Source organism: Zalophus californianus, chromosome 9 (assembly GCF_009762305.2).
Source record: "Zalophus californianus isolate mZalCal1 chromosome 9, mZalCal1.pri.v2, whole genome shotgun sequence".
Taxonomy (NCBI): Eukaryota; Metazoa; Chordata; class Mammalia; order Carnivora; family Otariidae; genus Zalophus; species Zalophus californianus.
Window position 1 is genome coordinate 63,393,166 of NC_045603.1, and position 13,494 is coordinate 63,406,659.

The window sequence follows — 13,494 nt, forward strand, 5'->3', positions numbered from 1 at the left end:
GATAGAGGAATTGGGTCTTGTAGCACTGATGAGAGTTAGGAAGTTGGAAAAAGCAATTCATCTTAGGGGCCTTCTTAATCTTGCAGAGAGAAAGTACAAAGCGATCTTAGAGGTCAGCTTCTCATAGCATAGGAGGGTGACTGTCTTTTCTCCATGAAGGTTATAAGGGCAGATGACAAACTATAAGTCTCAAACTCATTAACAGAATCAGTGTGCCAGGCACCATGCTAGATTCTTCTTTTTTTTTTTTTTAAGATTTTATTTATTTATTTGACAGAGAGAGCAAGAGAGCACAAGCTGGGGGAACAGCTGGAGGGTGAGGGAGAAGCAGGCTCCCTGCCAAGCAGGGAGCCCGATGCGGGGCTCGATCCCAGGACCCTGGGATCATGACCTGAGCTGAAGCAGACGCTTAACCATCTGAGCCACCAGGCGCTGCAACCATGCTAGATTCTTAATAGAAACAGATACTATTTCTTTTTTTTTTAATATTTTATTTATTTATTTGACAGAGAGAGACACCGCGAGAGAGGGAACACAAGCAGGGGGAGTGGGAGAGGGAGAAGCAGGCCTCCCGCTGAGCAGGGAGCCCGATGTGGGGCTCGATCCCAGGACCCTGGGACCAATGACCTGAGCCAAAGGCAGACGCTTAACCATCTGAGCCACCCGGGCGCCCCAGAAACAGATACTATTTCTAATCCTAACAAAAACTGCATGGGGGGGACACCTTAGGCCTGTTTTATAGCTGAGAACACAGGGAATATGTGGATTTGTTTCTGTCTGTTATTTTTCGTCTGACTCTGACATATTGAACAGGTTTTGAGGAATGAAGAGAATTGTGTTTGATAGGCTGAGAGGATGGTGGTGACATTGCAGAGAACAGCAGGAGGTGGAAGGCACAGAAGTAGTACAGGGTGTGATGTGCTCTTAGGACAGTAAAAACCAGAGACCCAGCCTGGACCTCTTCTCTGTTTCATGCTCAGTAGAGACCCTGAATTGACATTGGTGATATTGCTTATGGCTTTTAGGGTTCACTCACCATAGATTCCCAAAGCAGATTGTAGGGCTGGGTTCCACAAAGCAAATACTAATTTCTACTTCCAATACCTGGTGACCTGATTTTCTCTTATTTGCAAACACTCCCAATTACAGGGTTTAGAATTAGTAAATCCTGCACAAGCCTACTTAAGAGACTGTAGGAAACCTTAGGAGGTTTCTGATCAGAGATTAATGTAAAAGTGGTATTTGGGGGAAGCTTAATCTGGCTCATGTTTGTAGAATTAGCGGGGCTTTCTAACGGTTTACATGTATTTGTACGTAAGAGTAATTTTTCTAGCGTCAGAGCTAGAACTCTCATGAGTTCTTTATAGCTCCAGACTTATTTCTTTTACTGAACCTCTATACTATACAAATCATTAAATTTGAGGTAAGAAAGGTCCTATTAATGAGTCCATTTAAACGGCTGGCTTTGGTTTTACTCACCATTAACCAGCATGACATAATCCTTTGCTTGATTAAAATGTTACTCTTTTGGTGGAATTTGGTTTCTTTGCAGAAGACTCCTTTTGACGCTTACATTTTTGGAAGTAAAGGGAATCTAGCTCAGTGGTTTTCAACCTTTTTTTTTTTTAATGTTATGTTAATCACCCTACATTACATCATTAATTGAGTTCTTCAGAGGAACCTCAGGGGCCAGTTCTGGGAAGGTGGGAAGATCTAAAGGGCTGAGCCTGAGACCTTCCACACCAGCCGTCCTGCTTGGATCTCTTTTTATGTTAGGTTTCTAAAGAAGATATCATTTGAAGAGAGGATTCTGCAGTAAAAAGTTTTAAAACCACTGATCTGGCTAACATTTGCCCCATTCCTCTGACAGACAAGGAACTTGATATCCAGCCATTATGACTGAAGTTCACACCCCAAGATAGTGGCAAAGCTGAATTCAGCACACAGATCCCTGCCCCCCATCATCTTTCCCCCGTGTCACAGTTCCTCCCACTCTAGTTATAACTTTCCCCGTAACATAGTCTGAAGAACATGGTTTATATTTAGTTTTCTCTGACTGTTCTTCCTTCATTAAGAAAAAATTGACCCTCAGATCTCCCAGGCTAACTTCCTCTTTTTTTTTTTCCCTCCATTTTTGCTTCTCTGTAATAGTTTAGTGGTGAAATAGTTCCAGAGGAAAATACATTGCCAAAACTTGGGAGTTTCCATTTTCCCTTTGCTCTGTTTTAGGGCATACAAGCAAGAGTCATAGCTCAGGAACTCTATTCTGGCTTTAGAAAAGTTTGAAGCACTGTTATTACTCCCAAGATAATTTTAGCATCCTCCATCAGCTGCCTGCCTCACAGCTGAGCGTTAATGAGCAGTTGCAAGATTAAATTGTGTGTGTGAAGGAGACTGGAGGACAAGACAATCTGGGAAGGGAAGAGGAATGAGATTTTAATTATAGAAATGTCACTGCAAATATTTTTTTTAAGATTTTTTTATTTATTTGTCAGAGAGAGAGGCAGAACACAAGCAGGGGGAGAGGCAGGCAGAGGGAGAAGCAGGCTCCCCGCCGAGCAAGGAGCCGATATGGGACTCGATCCCGGGACTCCAGGATCATGACCTGAGCCAAAGGCAGCCGCTCAACCAACTGAGCCACCCAGGCGTCCCTCACTGCAAATATTTTTTACCTCAGGGGCGCCTGGGTGGCTCAGTTGGTTGAGCGACTGCCTTCAGCTCAGGTCATGATCCTGGAGTCCCGGGATCGAGTCCCGCATCGGGCTCCCTGCTCAGCGGGGAGTCTGCTTCTCCCTCTGACCTTCCCCCCTCTCATGTACTCTCTCTCATTCTCTCTCTCAAATGAATAAATAAAATCTTTAAAAAATATATTTTTTACCTCAAATTTACATCTTCAAAATACCTTTCCCCTCCTCTACCCCTGCCAAATCAGCAACCTTCCCATTTTGTAGTCAGAATAATGCTAGTTGCCCTAAGTGCCTTTGAGGAAAGTCTGAGGCCTGAATCCTAGTCTAACACTGAATTCCGAAGGACGGGACCTCAGCGTCTCTTAGCATCCTGGGAGTACAAAATGTAAAAGCACCAAGGCGTTGACTTGGAAGAAAGCAGAGGTATGCAACCTTTCCTCCCTGTGTATCTACTATTTCGCAATACCTCATTATAAACAAAGGGTGAGGAGATTGGTGTGGGAGTTTCAAAACATAATTCAAGACAGCTACCAGCATATACACCTGTGTCTTGCCTCAGTGCTGAAAGGACAGGATTGAAGATGAAAACTATTCAGGTCTTCTTACTTTAAATCTATGTTTCTGTTAAGACAGTAAAGGGAAGGGAGCCTTTGAGCTTATTGACTCAACTAACCACAGTGTAAATCCTTTGCCTTGGAGAACAATTGAGTGAGAATAAACCTGTCTGCTGATTGGTTCTGCCTCATATATCATATTGTTGCTGTAGTATATTGTAGATGAGGAGTGTGGAAACAAGGTTCGAGGCCAACTGTAAGTTCCTTTCCCTCTATAATCCACTTTTTCCCCTGCATTTACATTTTTAGGGACTGTCAGACGGATGTATTAGTACAAGTGGGGGAAAAATAGATGTACAAGAACATTCACCAGAGTGCTATTTGTAATGGTAGAAAACCGGAAACAAGCCAAATGCGCATTAAAAGGAGTATGGGTGGGGCGCCTGGGTGGCTCAGTCGTTAAGCGTCTGCCTTCAGCTCAGGTCATGATCCCAGGGTCCTGGGATCGAGCCCCACATCGGGCTCCCTGCTCCGCGGGAAGCCTGCTTCTCCCTCTGCCCCTCCCCCTGCTTGTGTTCCCTCTCTCGCTGTGTCTCTCTGTCAAATAAATACAATCTTTAAAAATGAATAAATAAATACAATAAAAGGAGTATGGGTGAATTCATTATATTTATGATGGAAGAGGATTGCCAGGGTGCCTTCTGTGCTTGTAGCCTTTGTCTTGCGTGACTTCTCAGCACTTGTCCTTCCCACATTTTTCCTTCTCTTGGCTTTCTCTGACGATTTCCTGGTTTTCCTACCACCTCTCTGTCTGTCCCTTGTTGTTCTCTCTCATCACCTCCTTCTCCTCTTCTGACTTCTAAATGTAGAGTCTCTAGGACTTCTTCTCGCACGACACCCTCTTCGTAGATGACATCATTCATATACTCCCATGGCTTTACCATCTGTGGACAGACAAGTCCTCAATTTATATTGCTAGCTCAGATCTCTCTTCTGAGCTTGAGACACATGTATCCAATCACTGCTACCACCAAATGGATGTTTCAGTTAACATGGCTAACACTGAACTCTTTATCTTTCCCATCCCCAAATTTGCTCCTCTTGCAGAATTCCCCAGCCCAGGAAATAGTGATTTCATGGACTCAGCTGCCAGACGCATGGGAATCGCTCTTGACTGCTTCTGCCCCCTCCCCTCTTGACTGCTTCTGCCCCCTGCCCTCATGACCGCTTCTGCCCCCTTCCCTCTTGACCGCTTCTGCCCCCTCCCCTCTTGACCGCTTCTGCCCCCTGCCCTCATGACCAGTCCTGCTGATTCCACTTCTGAAATACATCTCAAGTCGAGTCACTTTTCTTTCTCTCCAAGGCCACCACCCTGGGCCAGGCCAGCATCACCTCCCACTAATGCCGCCTCCTTTCTCAGCCCCTCCAGTCCATTCTCCACACAGTCTCTGGAGCACTCTTGTATTTTTATTTTATCTTAGGCTAATTTCTTATATTTTACTTTTATTAGTTTCAGAGGAGGAACTTAGATTCATCAGCTGCATATAGCCCCCAGTGTTCATTACATCAAGTCCACTCCTTAATGCCCATCACCCAATTATCCCTTCCCCCTACCCCTCCCCTCCCGCAACCCTGTTTGTTTCCTGTGATTAAGAGTCCCTTATGGTTTGCCTCCATCTCAATTTTTATCTTATTTTATTTTTCCTTCCCTTCCCTATGTTCATCTGTTTTGTTTCTTAAATTTCACCTATTAGTGAAACCATATGGTATTTGTCTCTCTGACTGACTTATTTCACTTATTTCGTTCCATCCACATCATTGCAAATGGCAAGATTTCATTCTTTTTGATGGTTTAATAATATTCCATTGTATATGTATACCACATCTTCTTTATCCATTCATCTGTTGAGGGACATCTTGGCTCTTCTATAGTTTGGCTATTGTGGACATTGCTGCTATAAACATTGGGGTGCATGTGCCCCTTTGAATCACTATGTTTGTATCCTTTGGATAAATCCCTAGTAGTATAATTGCTGGGTCGTAGGGTAGCTCTATTTTTAAATTTAAGGAACCTCCATACTGTTTTCCAGAGTGCCTGCACCAGCTTGCATTCCCACCAACAGTGTAGGAGGGTTCCTCTTTCTCTGCATCCTCACCAACATTTGTTGTTTCCTGACTTGTTAATTGTAGCCATTCTGACGGGTGTGGGGTGGTATCTCACTATGGTTTTGATTTGTATTTCCCTGGTGCCAGGTGATATTGAGCACTTTTTCATGTGTCCATTGGCCATTTGTATGTCTTCCTTGGAGAAATGTCTGTTTATGTCTTCTGCCCATTTCTTGATTGGATTATTTGTCTCTTGGGTGTTGAGTTTGATAAGTTCTTTTTAGATTTTGGATACTAGCCCTTTATCTGATAAGACAAAAATCTTCTCCCATTCCGTAGGCTGCCTTTTAGTTTTGTTGACTGTTTACTTTGCTGTGCAGAAGCTTTTTATCTTGATGAAGTCCCAATAGTTCATTTTTGCTTTTGTTTCTCTTGCCTTTGGAGATGTGTCTAGCAAGAAGTTGCTGCGCCGAGGTCAGAGAGGTTGCTGCCTGTGTTCTCTTCTAGGATTTTGATGAATTCCTGTCTCACATTTAGGGCTTTCAGACATTTTGAGTTTATTTTTGTGGAGCACTCTTTTAAAAACATGAATTGGATCAGTGACTATTCCTTGTACCTAGGATTATATTCAAAATGCTCACCATGGCCCGCAAAGCCCCTGCCTCCCCGCACCATCTCTTGCCCTCTCCCTTTCTCACTGTGCTCCAGCAACACTGGAGTTCTTTGTGTACCTTATACACCTGAGACACGTTCTTGCCTTGGGGCCTTTGCATGTGCTAGTTTTCTGTGCCTGGAATGCTTTTCCCTCCTTGTTTTGCCTGGCTAACTCCTCTGGTCAAACTGGATCTCAGTCTAAAGGTCATTTTTTCAACAAGACTTTCCTTCATACTTAACAACACACACACACACACACACACACACACACACACCCTACCCACTGCCTTCTCAATTTGGTTCCTTTGTTAGGTTGTTTCATAATACTGTGTTCTTTTTCTTTGAAGGACTGTTATATATGTGTACACATATATGTGTATGTGCGTGTGTGTATATATATATATATTCATGTGCTTATGTGTTTAATGTCTAAACTATAAGCTGTCTGAGAGCAGGAACTGTATCTCTTTGGGTTATTTCTTTTACTACTTTTCTCCTAGTGCTTAGAACATATTGCTTGAATGAAAATTCAGCTGTTCTAAACTGGAGAAAGGGAGATGCAGAATAGTATGTACAGGGGTGCCTGGGTGCCTCAGTCGGTTGAGCACTGGACTCTTGGTTTTGGGTCAGGTCACAATCTCAGGGTCCTGGGATCAAGCCCTGTGTTGGGCTCCATGCTCAGCAGGAGTCTGCTTGAGGTTCTCTCCCTCTTCCTCTGCCCCTCCCCCACTAAAATAAATAAGTCTTTAAAAAAAAGAAGAGTATATAAAAAAGAATAGTATGTATAATATTATCCCATATTTTTATTTTAAAGATTTTATTTATTTGACAGAGAGACAGCGTGAGAGGGAACACAAGCAGGGGGAGTGGGAGAGGGAGAGGCAGGCTTCCCGCTGAGCAGAGAGCCTGATGTGGGGCTCGATCCCAGGACCCTGGGACCACGACCTGAGCCAAAGGCAGACGCCTAATGACTGAGCCACCCAGGTGCCCCCCATATTTGTTATTTTTTAAAAATTTGTGTATTTTGGATGTTAATCCCTTATCAGATATACGATTCACGAATATTTTCTTTCATTCCATGGATTGCCATTTCACTCTGTTGATGGTTTCCTTTGATGCACAGACTTTGTTAAAGTTGAGTTTGTGTACTTTTTCTTTTGTTGCCTCTGCTTTTATTCCAAGAAATCATTGCCAAAGTCAGTGTCATGAAGCTTGGTCTCTATTTTCTTCTTCTTTTTTTTTTTTGTCTCTATTTTCTTCTAAGAGTTTTATAGTTTTAGTTCTTACACTTAGGTCTTTAATCCATTTTAACTTAATTTTGCATATGGTGTTAGGTAAGGGTCCAACTTCATTTTTTTTTTTGCATCTGGATATCCAGTTTTCCCAGCATCGCTTGTTGAAAAGACTGTCCTTTCCCTGTTAGATGGTCTTGGCACCTTTGTTGAGAAGCCTTTGACTATACATGTGAAGGTTTATTTCTGGGCTCTGTTCCATTCCATTGATCTATATGCCTGTCTGTATGCCAATATCACACTGTTTTGTTGTGTTTTTTAAATTGTGGCAAAATATACATAACATATGATTTATCATTTTAACCATTTTTAAGTATACAATTCAGTGCATTAAGAACATTCATATTGTTTTGCGGCCGTCACCACCATCCCTTTTTCTTTTTATAGCTGCATAGTATTCCATACAGGAATACATTGTCATTTCTTTTTTTTTTTTTAAGATTTTTATTTATTTATTTGAGAGAGAGAATGAGATAGAGGATGAGAGGGGGGGAAGGTCAGAGGGAGAAGCAGACTCCCTGCTGAGCAGGGAGCCCGACACGGGACTCAATCCCAGGACTTCAGGATCATGACCTGAGCCGAAGGCAGTCGCTTAACCAACTGAGCCACCCAGGCGCCCCTACATTGTCATTTCTTTACCAATCCTCTGCTAATGGACATTCAGCTTGTTTTCAGTCTTTTGTTATTACAATTAATGCTATGACAAATAATCTAACATAAAAGTCATTTTTGTTTGTGTGAATATATCTACAGGACAAATTCTGAAACAAAATTGATGAATCACAACATTTGTACTTTTGTGATTTTTTGTAAAATTGACCAAATGCCTTCCATAGATATTTTATTAATTTACCCTCAGGATATTAGCTTTTTTTTTTAGATTTTATTTGTCAGAGCAAGAGCACACGCACAAGCAGGGAGAGTGGCAGGCAGAGGGAGAAGCAGGCTCCCTGCTGAGCAAGGAGCCTGATGTAGGACTTGATCCCAGGACCCTGGGATCATGAGCCAAGCTGAAGGCAGATGCTCAACCAACTGAGCCACCCAGGTATCTCAGTATATTAGCCTTAAAAAAAAAAAAAAATATTTTCCTACTTCATAGGTAAAGAATTTTAGTGTTTGAATTTTCATTTTGAAATTGAACATCTTTTTTGTTTAAGAGCCATTTGATATCCTTTTTGTGAACTGTATGTTTGTATCTGGGCCAATTTTTTATTAAGTTGTTTGTGGTTTTCTTATTGATTTATAAGAGTTCTTTTTAATTTAGGAAAATTAGCCTTTGGTCTGTAATATAAGTTGCAAGGTATCTTTCCAGCTTGTCACTTGCCCATTATCTTCCATAACCTATTTATGGTCAATGAAATACCAGAGATTTTTGGAAGTCTTTCACCTGGGGCTTCTGGGTGGCTCAGTCGTTAAGCATCTACCTTCAGCTCAGGTCATGATCTCAGGGTCCTGGGATCAGCCCCCCATCAGGCTCCCTGCTCAGCAGGAAGCCTGCTTCTCCCTCTCCCACTCCCCCTGCTTGTGTTCCCTCTCTCAATGTGTCTCTCTCTGTCAAATAAATAAGTAAAAAATCTTTAAAAAAAAAAAAAAGGACGTCTTTCAACCTACTTTATTAGAAAGCTCTGCTTAGTTGCAGAGTGATTCCCAGCTTATTAGTATCTGATTGTTAAAATTTAAACAGTGACAGAACTGGAAGAGACCTTAGAAATCTTCTCACATAGTCATTTAATTTCATAGATGAGGCCCAAGTAAATGGAGTCATATAACCCAGGTTACATAGCAGGTAAGCAGTGGTGGCACCCTTGTTGAGAAGCCTTTGACTATATTTGAAATATATATATGCGCCAGAACCAGGGCATTTTTCTGGCCTTCATTTTGAATAAGGTTATTCTATTTAACACACACTAAGAAAGTTCTGAACTTACGAAGGTATTTTTTTATTTAAAGATTTTTTTTAATTTATTTATTTGAGACAGAGAGAATGAGAGAGAGAGAGAGAGCACATGAGAGGGGGGAGGGTCAGAGGGAGAAGCAGACTCTCCGCCGAGCAGGGAGCCCGATGCGAGACTCGATACAGGGACTCCTGGATTATGACCTGAGCTGAAGGCAGTCGCTTAACCAACTGAGCCACCCAGGCGCCCTTACGAAGGTATTTTTGAATTGAAAGTTGGTTTTGGTAGAGGCATGGGCCCTTCTCCATTCTGTTTTTTATCTTTTTGTTTCACCTCCTTTTCCTTCCCCAAATGTCTTGTGAATTCAGAACTTCTACCCTAAGATAAAGAACAAATGGCCCTCTTCTAGGGTAGGATTGGTGCTGAGTTGTAGGCACATAGGCTCAAGGAGAGTCATGGGGTGGGGATTCTCTGGGTGATGGCCCTTTCCTTGCTTGACTCAGAGGCCCTGAGGAAGCCAGGTGAAGGTTATTCTGGGTGGTCTGGGGATTTGCTACAGTCTAGACCTCCCAGCCCATCTTTAGCTTCAAATGGAGAAAACCTGATCACCCCTGAAAACCTCTGGGACTTCAGTTGTTTCTCAGGGATCTTCTGATCCAAGTAATAAAAATGATAAAAGTAATAATAAAATTAAAATAATTAAATCATACATGCCAGGGCACCTGGGTGGCTCAGTCTCATTAAGCATCTGCCTTCGGCTCAGGTCATGATCCCAGGGTCCTGAGAGCGAGCCCCGCATCGGGCTCCCTGCTCCATGGGAAGCCTGCTTCTCCCTTTCCCACTCCCCCTGCTTGTGTTCCCTCTCTCGCTGTCTCTCTGTCAAAAAATAAAATAAAATCTTTAAAAACAAATACATCATACATGCCTGTTTATCAAATCTAAGATGCCATCCACTGTAGCCTTGCCAGTATTTTATGTGTCACTAAGAAAAAATGCTGCCAATTAAAAGGACTGATGCTTGCTTAGCACATAAACTTTTCTCATGCATCACCCTTATACATACCTAACACAGTAAAACAGTTTTTCTTTAAATACCAAATCATAGTGTAATTTCTTTAAAGACATTTTAAGTGGCATTTAAAACATGCAATACCATCAAATACATGGAGCTAAAGTGACAATACCAACAACTTAGATTAAATTCACACATGACCAGGCAGTATGACTACCTCTCCTTCATTTGGCAAGATTTACAAGATTACAGAGGTATTAGTGTGGGGGAAATGTGCATCCTCGGATCAATGCAATGTTATATCTTTTGACTAATTCCAAAGCATTTTTATACATGTGATCTCAGTCTTCACAGCAACCTGGAAAGTAAACATATAAAGCCATTTTCTAGATAAAGAAACTGAGACTTGCCAGAGATCACAGTTAATGAGTGATTAAAGTAGGACTTAAACCCCAGACTTTCTGCTCTACCTAGTTATTTCCCAGCATTTGGCCTCCTCGCCTTGGACCTTTCCGATAGACCAGATGACTGGAACAGTGCCGGAAGTGAGAGCCACTCTGATTTTGTGTTTCTTCTGATAGAGTTGATTAAAGACACTTGCTGGCAGAAATATGTAGGCAGAAGTGGTTTTCTTAAAGGTTTAAGAAGTAAAAATATAAATTTAATTTGAGGACATTCTCTCCCCCTCTTCTCTGAAGGTACCAGAAAGCAGCTGAAGAAGCAAACATGGAAAAGAGGAGAAGTGTAAGTATTGAGAAGCCCCAGGGCCTGTGGAGCTTCCCAAGCGGAGCCTGTGTGGCCCAGCCACCTGCAGCCTCCATGGGGCTTGGGCTCCATGTCAGCTGAGCTGGGCATGGGTGTCAGCTGCTCTGATTTGTGCGCCATTTACTCAGGAGAATGTGGCTCGGGTGCAAGGAATCTTATTTTTCCACCGAAGCTCTCCTCTTGAACCCTTTCTTTCTTCCCTGAGTTGAGTGAAAGATAGAAGGCCAAGTGCTTTGCCTGAGGTTAGTAAAATGGCTTACTACTTCTGCTCACGTTAGAATACAGGGTCTCCTAGGCTTCAGCCCTTGTTCCAAACCAAACAACCAGAATTTCTATATTTCTGCATTTAAATGGTAGCAGCTGTGCAGCTGTTGTCATCCTCTGGGTTCTTTGTTTAAAGCACACTTCTTGACCCACTCTAGTTAGCAAATTTCTCAGCTGCAGGATCCATCGAAGGCTAAAACCTTAGAACAAGTTCTCCACTCGTAACCATTCTGTACTCTCCCCTCTGGCTAGCCTCCAGCTGGGCAGGAGAGTGTATTTCTTTTGAAATCTTACTTGATTTAATCTTATGAGGGAAAGAAACTCATGTATTTGGGTAAGAATTCTTTAGTTTGACTGGCATTGCAAAAATCTCCTGGCAGTTTTTAGTATCCAGCCTATTTAAATTAGTACATAACATGCCCCTGTCAATTTGTTCTCTCTAAGGGGGTAATGCTGACCAGGTCTTTGGCTTAATTGTCCTATAATTAAAAAATGGATCCCCTCTGGCACACTGTAAGCAAAAGCTACCATCATTTCACTCAAAGGTTGGTTTCTTTTCTTTTCTCCTCCTCTGTCTCCTGTTATTTTTCCCCTGCCTCCTTTCCTCCTTCCTTCTTTCATTTATTCATTTAGCGAGTATTCACAGATCACCTACAATGCGCCAAGCACTGTTTTAGGCACGAATACAGACTACATTTTGGCCGTCATGGAGTTTACATGATAGTGGGACAGATGAACAATAAAGAAATCGTGTCAGTGATTAGTGCTAAGAAACAAGGTAAAGCGAGTAAGAGGGATAGAATGTAGGGTGGTCCAGAAAAGCCTCAGAAAAGCCTCTGATGAGAGGACGTTGGAGCAGAGATCTGAGGATATGAACCAGGGAGAAGAATGATTCAGGTGGAATATGCAAATGCCCTGAGGCAGGTACATTCTTAATGTGTTTGAGGAGTAGGAAAAGCAAAGTCATAGAGAGCCACTATGAGGACCTGGGCTTTAACTCTGATCACAGGGGCGCCTTTGGAGGGTTTGTGTGCAAAGGAGTGATGTGATCTGACTTAAATTTTAAAAAGAGGAGGAAGAGACTATAGGAACAATGGCAGAAACATGGAGACAAATTACAAGACAATTTCAGTGTTTAGGCAAGAGATGATAATGGATTGGACTGGAGTAGTAGATATATAGGTGATGAGAAGTGGTCAGGATTTATAGTGAAAGTAGAAAAAGAGAAGGACCATGAATGGCAACGGTGGTTTGTGCTCAAACACCTGGAAAAATGCCATTAATTGAAATGGAGAAGGGTATAGTAAAAGCAGGTTTAGAGAAGGGACATGGTAGCAGCTCAGTTTGGAGCATGTTAAAAATGAAATGCCTTAAAGACATCCAAGTAGAGATGTTATATAAGAACTTGTATAGGGCTCCTGGGTGGCTCAGTTGGTTAAGCTACTGCCTTCGGCTCAGGTCATGATCCTGGAGTCCCTGGATCGCGTCCTGCATCGGGCTCCCTGCTCCGCAGGGAGTCTGCTTCTCCCTCTAACCCTCCCCCCTCTCATGTGCTCTCTCTCTCATTCTCTCTCTCAAATAAATAAATAAAATCTTTAAAAAAAAAAGAACTTGTATATATAAATCTGGAACTGGAAGAGATGTGGGCTAGCGATAAGATGTGTGTGTATCAAAGGATCAGTGGTATTTAAAGACATGAGATGTATGAGATCACTTAGGGAGTGAATGTAGATAGAAGAGAAGAGATCTGAGGACTGAGTTCAGGAGCACCTTGATTCAAAGTTAGATAGACAAGAAAGAACCAGCAAAAGAGCCTGGGCAGGAGCAACTGGTGAAACAGCAGTAGAAACAAGAGAATGGGTGCTGGAAGCCAAATGAAGAAAATGCTTCTAAAAGGAGAGTTATTAGCAGAGTCAAACACACAGAGAAGCTGGGAACTGACCACTGGATTTGGCAAGATGAAGGTCATTGGTCATCTTTTGCTGTTTGGGAGTGGTGGAATAAAGGCCTGACTGGAGTAGGTTCAAGACAGTGTAGATAGATTTCTACGAGTGTGGAGCATCTCTTAGGTGCCAGGTACTGAAGACACAAAGAGAATAAGATGTGGTCCTTGCCTTCAAGGGACTGTTTAGAGTTTGGAAAATAGAGTCTATAATCCCAGTGCAATTAGTACCATGTTGGAGAAATACTTGTGGTGCTGGGGGAGGATTTAGGAGGAACTCATAACCTGGACTATGCCATGTCAAGGATTTAGTACCTGACTAA

The 13,494-nt window shown here is 42.4% G+C and overlaps 1 protein-coding gene across 2 annotated transcripts in view; it reads left to right on the forward strand.

Moving 5' to 3' along the window:
* The window catches only part of LIMA1 (LIM domain and actin binding 1), a 92,109-nt gene that overhangs the window by 37,974 nt on the left and 40,641 nt on the right, over positions 1-13,494 (forward strand). For both annotated transcript variants that reach the window (XM_027594108.2, XM_027594109.2), the window contains exon 3: positions 10,899-10,944. In XM_027594108.2, the coding sequence (XP_027449909.1) occupies positions 10,899-10,944 (46 nt within the window). The remainder of the gene's footprint in view (positions 1-10,898; positions 10,945-13,494) is intronic.